The following is an 8,781-nucleotide window of genomic DNA, read 5'->3' as shown; positions in this document are numbered from 1 at the left end:
CTCCCTGGACAGGACTCACTATGGGCAAGTGGGTTCGCACGTCCGCCTCCTCCTCCAGTGTGGCCTCGTCCACTGACGTGGGGCACCAGCACCTTGTGGGGCGTTCCCGTTAGCACTGAGGGACCCGTTAGCCCCACCGCCGTGAGGAGGGTCAGGGGTCTGAAGCAGCTGGGAGTTTAAATGTGGACCCCACCCCACCCCCACCCTTACTTGCTGTGTGTCCTTGAGCCAGTGAACATCCCCCCTCGGACCTTGCTTCCTCATCTGTAGGATGAGATGCCATGAGAGCCTGCAGGGTCTTGTGAGCATCGACTTACAATGAAATTAAAGTCTGAAAGAGCATCCGGTACATATGTTAGTGTCCTCCCTGCTGTCCCCAACACCCGTCCCATTCTCCCAGCAGGTGAAATCCCACTGCCTGTGTTCAGGACGTCAGCACAGATGTCTTCAAAGACGACTCTCAGCGAGGCCAGGCGTGACCTGCGGGCACGTCTCCGGGGTGGCCCTCTCTCAGGCTGACCGGAGACCCCCCAGCACCCCCCAGCATCCCCCGCGCTTCAGCATCACCGAGCTGCACCACCTTGCAGCCAAGGAAGGATGCACAGAGGCCTCCAGGTCCCCAGCTCATTCCACCATAACAGGATTCAATGCCATCCCGGGGCAGCTTCAGCCTAGCTGCTGAACTCTCGTTCCAAGCAAGAGGCTGACACGTGGCTATAACGTCTTTTATTTGTGCCGTCCATGCTGGACGCGCAGAGAACCGACGTCAGCCCCCTGAGAGCACCCCCATCTCCCCCGCACAAAGGAGGATCGGGCATGGATATTCAAAGCCAGGGAAGCGAGAGAGGAAAGCGCCGTGCACGTGGCCTTGGACACTCAGAGGTGGTGAGAGAGGCTTCCCCACTTCTCCACACTCACGACCTCGAGCGGGACAGCTGAGGGCTGAGCAGGCCTGTGAGAAGGGCGGTGTGATTACACCCACGGGATGTGAACTTTCCAGGGATGGGCCGGGGGGCCGCGAGAGGCTCTGCGCTCAGGATGCCGGCTGCTTCTTTTCTGGGGGGCCAGCCTTGGAGTGGAGCTGGGAAAGCCCGAGGCTGGGGCAGCAGTGCCCTTACTGCTTCCTCTGGGAAAAGCAGAGCCCTCAGCCCGCTCAGGCCTCGGGAGTTCCAAGCCAGGGCGGACGCGTGCTCCGGTGGCCCTCTCGTTAGGTCCGTAGTGGCCCCAGCAGGGCTGCAGCTAAGCGGCCCCATCCTCACTGCCACGGGGATCACTGAATGGGCACCGGTCCAAGTGCCCCCGCAAATGACCTCTCTCCATTCTCTGACCAGAGTCCCGCCCTGTCAGGCAGGGGGAAGATGCAGGATTTCACTTCCTTTTGTCCTGACACACGTGTGCGCACGTGTAGGAGGCCAGCACGTGAGGGAAAGGGACTCGAGTGACGCGTCCAGCCTGACAACTTTTTTCCGGGCTGTAAGCAAGGGGGAAGGAGACTGCGCAGTCTCTTCAGAAGCGGCTCCGCAAGGCAACTTTGCCCCACCTCTGGCCGAGTCATTCAAGGCTCAAGTCCACAGGGACCGACACCTCACCAGAAAGGACAAGAAGACACCAGAACAGAAAAGCTGGAGGCCACTGACTTTGGCACTTGAGCGGTGAGCTGTCCTCAGCCACGCACGCTCAGGGCCTCCAGGGAAGGGACGCGGCGCCACGGCGCCTGCCCCGGGATGCAGCTGTGAGTCTGTGCTCAGTGCCGGAAAAGGTCCCCTGCACGTTGGAAAGGCCGCCCTCTGCTGCTGGGGCTGTGAGATGACAGCCGCCCACCACTGCTCTTCTAAAGGCCTGGAGATAAACAGCCCTGAAGCGGGGCGGGGGGTCTCACTGTGGGGCCTCGAGACCATTAGCTGTTGTACAAGGGAATCACCCGGGTGATCGCCTGCCTGCAGATGGGGCACCTCTTGGGCTCCGGCAAGGCCTGGTGGCACTCGGCGCAGGAACACACGTGCCCGCACTCCAGGAAGACGCAAGACCGGAAGTTGCTCAGGCACATGACGCAGGCGTTCTTCAGACTCTCCCGGTCCTCGGGGTTGGCTCGGCTCAGCAGCTGGGCCTCGTGCTCCCGGAACGCCTCCTCCATCTGCTGGAGGCGCAGTCGCTCTCGACGCTGCACATACTGCTTCCGGAGGATGAAGAAGAGGGTAGCGCACGTGGCAAAGCCGAACACCAGCGTCAGGACCTTCCAGAGCCTGACGCTGGACTCCTGCCTCTGCAGCAGGCTGTCGAAGTCCTGGCTGCTCAGGTAGTACTGCATGCCCTGCTTGGGGGGCTGCAGACGGATGGAGCTGCTGTCCAGGACCAGCTCGCCCACCCCCGTGAGGGCGGCCCCCACCTTCAGCATCTCCTCGGTCTCCTGGACGCCCTTGGGCTGCTCCCCACTGATGTAGTGGCCGATGACGTCCGTGAAGGACTGGACGGAGGGGTGGAACTTCTCGTACACCGTCTCCAGGCCCAGATCCAGCGAGTCCAGGGGCTTCAGCACCCGCACGGCCACATCCATGCCATCCTCGTGGGGCACCAGGTCAAAGGGCACCACGTTGGTCCTCTGGTGAATGATCTTGGAACAGTCGTTCCTACAAGAGAACTCAAGATAAAACAAAGGATGGCAGATACCTCGCACCCGGGCAGGGGTGGAGAGCACCTCGATGCCAGGAGGACAGTTTGAAGTCTGAAGCAAGTGGAAGAGTACAACAGAAATCACAATTGTCCAGAGCCTCAGAAGAGGGAAGCTCGGTTTTTTAGGTTCTCAGGCGATCTCAGTGGGCAACAAATATTGTCACAGATCACCGCTAATCTTTATTTCCCTTTGCCCCTGTAAGACAGACTGATTTTTTTAATCTTAAATAAATGCCTCAAAAAAATTAAAAATAGAACTACCACACGACCCAGCAATCCCACTTCAGAGGACATATCTAAAAGAACTAAAATCAGGATCTAGAAGAGGCATCTGTGCTCCCGTGTTCACTGCAAGGTTATTCACAACAGCCAAGAAAGGGAAACAACCTAAATGTCTGTCGACAGATGAATAAAGAAAATGTGGTACATACGTAACAAGGGAATACTATTCAGCCTTTATAAAAATAAAAATTAAAAAAAAAAAAGGAAATCCTGCCGCATGTGACAACATGCATGAACCTGGAGGACATTAAGCAAAGCAAACTGAGGCAGACGGAAGGAAGGACAGGTACTGCACGATTCCATTTACATGAGGTATCTGAAGTAGCCAAACTCATGGAAACAGTAAAACAGTGGTTGCCAGGGGCTGAGGGAAAAAGAAAATGGGGAGTTGCTGTTCACCGGGTGTAAAGTTTCACTTCTACAAGATGAGTAGTTCAAAATTCCCTGTACAACCTTGTGCCTGGAGTTAACAGGACTGTACTGTTGTACTTAAAATTTGGTTAAAAGGGAAGATCTCAGGTTAAGTATTCTTACCACAATAAAAATTAAAATAAAATAGAAATCCAAAACAAAACCCTCCTACGATCAGCTGGAAAAATGGAACTCCATGTAATAGCATGAAATTATCTTAACAGGTACTTTCATTAACCCATGCCATAAATCAGTGTTTCTCAAACCTTAGTATGCATATCCACAGACTCCAGGTCCCCTATCCTGGAAATTCTGGCTCAGTAGGTCTGGAACAGAGCCCAGGAATATGCATTTGGACAGGACGCCTAGGTGACGGCAGTGGAAGAAGTGCTCAGACCACGCACAAGAATATAAGCAGCACTGAGAGACCGGTCTCCGCCCTGTCTCGGGAGAAGCTTGAAGACATGGAAACAGGGCCAGGACACCGACACCTGAACCGACCACCTGTGCGGTTTGGGCCCGTGGAGCAAGGCTACGCACCAGAGGCGAGTTGTCCGGTTCCACACCATCTTGTGCTCCTGAAGCGTCAGCCGCTGGATCACCCCCTTGCAATTTTCTACAAACTGGCTGTTAAGCGTTTCTTTAACAGACCGAACGGCTCCTGAATGGAAACAAATTATTTTATTTCTGAAGAACTGTTCCGCCCTTTCCTTTAAAGTAATTTAAATTTTGTCTTTCGTTTGAGTGAGTTTAATTAATCAACATGATGAAAACATCATCACCATAAGTTATGCTTTGGGGCACTCTGCTAAGCAGTTTACACGGATCACATCATTTCAGTTTTACAGCAACCCTGTAACGTATATTTTAGAGATGGAGCGATGATGGTTTGAAAAGGTTGCATAATTTTGCCAAGATCACACAGCAGTAACACAGGTCTTTCTGACCCCAAAGTCCAAGTTCTGAACCACTGCCCCAAGGCTACAAAAGGCCCTCAATGTCAGCCAAGAAGATCTTTACCAAACTTTCAGAAGAGGGAGTTATTCTTCATCTTACCAATAAATAAACATACCTTCAATAACAGCGTAAGGCACACATTTTCCTGGGGCTTCTGAAAGAATGCTCTTTAAGTCTTCACCCAAGTGGATTCTTTTAGCTCCCTAAATGGAAACAACACATGGAACTGACTGCTGAACACTGATATGCTCAAACAAGTGAAAAAAGAAAAAAAGACTATTTACGTTTTTCACGTTGAGAGACTAAGGACATCAGGCAGGAAGGAGACTACGGAGAATCTGATTCCGAAGCTGTGTCCCAGAACCATATAAACAGGCTTGGGGCAGCGCCTCATCTCTGCCATCTGCAGAATGGGGGTGCCACTTACACTCTTCCTCCAGTTAACCAAACATTCACTCCTTTTCATTTTAACTTTTTAAGACAAAAATATAAAAGATACTAATCAATCTGCATCCCACAGATCTGAATGTAATTTGATCTCTTCCTGACAACACAGAACCATGCAGCCAAAGGGCTTATGCGTAAAAGCACCTCAAGTAGTGACCAGTACGTGGTCGGGGCTCGGGCCGTGGTAGGTACAGTTATCACCGGGCCCTCGTCAGTTCACGCTCTGCATGAGGCATCGTAATGAAGGGCTGCCTTTGCATTACAGGCAAGGCTTCGAGAACTGGCGCCAAACGCTATTCTTCTACTTCGCAGTTTGCCTCTCTTCCCTCATAATCAGGCAAGCACAGTTACCTCTGCTGCTACCCTCCTCTCACAATCCCCAGTTCTCCATCCCTTCCAATTCAGTTTCCAACCTGCCGTGCTTGGGAACCAACCAAGCCTGTTACTGCTACACCAAAAGAAAGATAAAATTAATAAAACCACTGAACACTTCCTGAGCCAGGCACTGTGCTGGGCGCTAGGGATTCAGGGATGAATGAAGGACAGTTCCTGCTTTCAGGTATTTCCATCAACAAATCTTACGGACGCCAGACGAGTAACCTCTAAAGAGGTGAGGAGGTACTGGATACACACTAAGGTCACTCTAAGTTTAAGCTGCTGCTACGCAGTAAAACACAGGAGCAAGGTCAATAAAAACTTATTAACCATGTACACTGGGAAGATAACAAAAACAATGGCAATAACAACAACTAACCCTCGGTTTATTTACTCCTTTATTATCTGTCTCTCCCTCCACTGGACTATTGAACTTAGGAGGGCTAGGACCTTGTTGGTCTTGTTCACTGCTGTCCCCCTAGTGCTGAGAGAGTGCCTGACACATAGCAGGCACTAAATACATATTTGATGAATAAATTAGCAAATAAATAAGCACTTAGATATACTACATTCCAGGCACTCTGCTAAGCACTTTAAATGCATAACCCCATTTAATGCTCATACCATCCCTATACGGCAGACATTATTATCCCCAATTACAGATAAGGAAACTGAGGCTCAGAGAAGTGAAATAATTTGCCCAAAGTCACACAGCTAGTAAAGTATCCACCACAGGATAGTTGGTTAAATTTTTTTAAAAAGGGAGGGGGAATTCAGTCAGAAAGACCTGGGATTGAATCAAGCTTCAATGCATCTACTGTGACTTTGGGCAACTTAATTCATCTGAGTCTCAGTTTCAAAACCTGTAAGAGGTGGGGGAAACAATCTCACAGGATTTTCATGTGGATTAAATGAAACTTAAGTGTGAAAGAATCCAGACCAGGGGCTGGCACATAGTAGGCATGCGATAAATATGCATTCCCGTCACTATGAGAGATGCAAAAGGATAAGACAGAAGCCCTACTCTATAAGTTTTATGATCTGATCAAGAAATTAGAACCTAAAATATAAGAAGTCCCAACTGTTTTTCCAAGAAGGGGCTATTTCTTTCATCCTCCTTTAGGAACTAATCAGCAAAGCTTTTAAGGTCACCCAAAGGTGGGTCACTGCTTCAGAGGATCCCACCTCCCACCAACTTGATACCAATGTGATTTCTGATTCGGAGTCAGAAAGTAAGGTATCAGTTACAATCACAGCCAATCACTTCAGGAGTGACTTATTTAATTAAGCAAACAAGGCAGCTGGAATCTCACCAGGATGTCATTCACACCACAAATTCAATTCCTTGGTAACTAGGTGCATTCCAGGCAGATTCCAAAACTTCCTTCATGGCAGCCAATCACTTCAGGAGTGACTTATTTAATTAAGCAAACAAGAAGGCATCTCACCAGGATGTCATTCACACCACAAATTCAATTCCTTGGTAACTAGGTGCATTCCAGGCAGATTCCAAAACTCCCTTCATGGCAGGGATTTCGCACATTTGTTTCTAAGCTCTTAATGTAAACAATCTGATGATAATGAAGTTAGGTCTAGGAATCCGTCTTTCAAATAAATGTCAAATTAAGCCCTAACTGTTGTATTATGAAATTGCAGCTAAAACAAATCCACAAATATTTACTGAGCATCTACTCTTTGTTAAGCACTGGATTAGAACCTAAAAGGAAAGAAGAGTAAATAAGATCCTGTCTCTGACCTAATGAGGTCCATCTCTCATGAGCTGCTCACACATTCACAACTGAGCAATGTGGTCAACAAGAAAAAATCCTATACTTGGAATCAAAAGACGTAAGTTTAAGTTCCAAGCTGACTAGCTGTATAGACCTTTCCTCGGAGTCTCGATTTCTTGATCTGCAATCCGGAGGTCATTTTAACTACCCCAAGAAATTACTGTGAAGAGAAACTAAAACCAAGATGGAAACGTGTTGTGTAAGTTGTAAAGTGCAGCTCAGGAAACGGAGTGGCATTTTCTAAAGGGCTATTAATATAAAAAGGAAGTCTTTCAGAAGCAAGGAGCTGAGTGGTTATGTAGTGGGTAAATCTAGGGCTTCTGTATTTGCAGTTCCCTCTGTCTGAATTACTCTTCCCCAGGCACCTGCACTGCCCCCCTCAAGTCTTCCTGGGCTCTGCTCAAATGTCACCCTATTTAAGTGTCACTTTATTTAAATGTCACCCTTTCTCCAGCACTCCATTTCCTCTCTTCCTTGCATTACTCTGTAGTATTTATCCCCATGTGTCACGCCATCTGATTGACTTGTTTATTGTCTGTCTGGTTGGACTAGAATGGAATCTCTATGAGGTCAGGGGCTTCTGTCTGTTCCACCCACGCGATACCCTCAGCGCCTGGCGCATAGCAGGTGTTCAATAAATATTTGTCGAATAAAATAATTAAGTCAAGATTCATTCTGAATAATGAGAGGGACTTAGGAGAAAGGGGGCGGTAAAGCAGTTATCACAAGACCGGAGTTCTGATCCTAGTTCCTTCGTCTACCGGCCGGGCGACACCCTCTCAGAACCTGTTTCCTTCTCTTGGATCTTTTCCGAGGGTGGAACGGCCCACGGCGAATCGGGGGCTCACCATTACCCCGGGCAGGATGACCGGCTGAGGTCAGACGGGTGCCAGCACTGACCTTGAGCTCTTGGGCGACCTGGGCCTTCTGCCGGTACAAAGAGTACAGGACAGCGGTGACGACAGAGCTGGTGCCCAGGAGGATGAACTGGCCCAGCGAGGGCCGCCCTCCGCTCTCCATGGCTGCGCCGAGCCCTGGGCGCGGACTGGGACGCCGCCGAGGTCAGGCCCCACGACGCGCGACCCCCGCCCTCCGCCTCGCGCCACCTCCCTTCACCCGGAATCGCACCGCCAGCACTGTCTCTCCCGGAAACGCGCAACCGGTCGCCCAGCGATGACGCAAGACCTGGAACTAGAAGTGGGGCAGGGCAGAGCAGACCGGAAGGCGCTCCGTGACCTTTCGACACTTGGTGCATTGGCTGCAACTGTATCGCCCGCATCGCCACGGTCTCAGTCCTTCAGGTTTCCTGGGGTTATCGCGTTGTTTGATGGGTCGTTTGATGACTCCGCCATTGGATTGGGAGGAAAGAAGAGAATTAATGTTTAGTAAGCACTTGTGAGTATTACACATTTAAGCTTCAGGGCAAACCTTGAGTCTTGGCTTTTATTCTTCCTTTTTACAGGTGACAAAACTGAGGCCGGAGAGGTTAGGGGGTGTGCTCCAAGTCACACTGCTAATGAGTGCTGGAGAGGAATTTACCAGACAACAGAGCTTATTACCTCCAAGAAGGCAGGTTATATCACCAAGATATTGACAACTACTTAATCTGCCGACAAAACATAACAACATATTTTATTAACTAATAATTACAGCTACAGGGACTTCCCTGGCGGTCCAGTGGTTAAGACGCCTCGCTTCCATTGCAAGGGGCATGGGTTCAATCTCTGGTCCCGCATGCTGCGCCGCAGCGCAGCCAAAAAACAGGGAGGGAGGGAGGCAGCTCTTGAGTGCCTATTATGCGTCAGGCACTGTGACAAAAAGTTTTACGAACATCATACCACTTAATCCT

The 8,781-nt window shown here is 50.0% G+C and overlaps 1 protein-coding gene across 1 annotated transcript; it reads right to left on the bottom strand.

Moving 5' to 3' along the window:
* Positions 1-717: 717 nt before the first annotated feature.
* On the bottom strand, positions 718-8,067 carry MUL1 (mitochondrial E3 ubiquitin protein ligase 1). The gene is made up of 4 exons (XM_082677146.1): positions 7,833-8,067; positions 4,436-4,523; positions 3,904-4,024; positions 718-2,627 (listed from the first exon to the last, which is right to left on the bottom strand). Exons 1-4 carry the CDS (start codon positions 7,950-7,952, stop codon positions 1,898-1,900), a joined length of 1,059 nt encoding a protein of 352 aa, XP_082533272.1. The 5' UTR covers positions 7,953-8,067; the 3' UTR covers positions 718-1,897.
* Between the last annotated feature and the right edge of the window lie 714 nt (positions 8,068-8,781).

Source organism: Grampus griseus (genome assembly GCF_964374135.1).
Source record: "Grampus griseus genome assembly, chromosome: 1".
In the NCBI taxonomy this organism is placed as follows: domain Eukaryota; kingdom Metazoa; phylum Chordata; class Mammalia; order Artiodactyla; family Delphinidae; genus Grampus; species Grampus griseus.
This window is presented reverse-complemented; position numbering and strand designations above follow the sequence as displayed.

Coding starts and splice junctions, on each gene's coding strand:
- MUL1 (XM_082677146.1), bottom strand. CDS start 7,952: ATGGAGAGCGGAGGGCGGCCCTCGCTGGGCCAGTTCATCCTCCTGGGC. Junction 4,524..7,832: donor AGGTCGCCCAAGAGCTCAAG/GTCAGTGCTGGC, acceptor GTTTCCATTTAG/GGAGCTAAAAGAATCCACTT. Junction 2,628..3,903: donor AACCGGACAACTCGCCTCTG/GTGCGTAGCCTT, acceptor GTTCTCTTGTAG/GAACGACTGTTCCAAGATCA.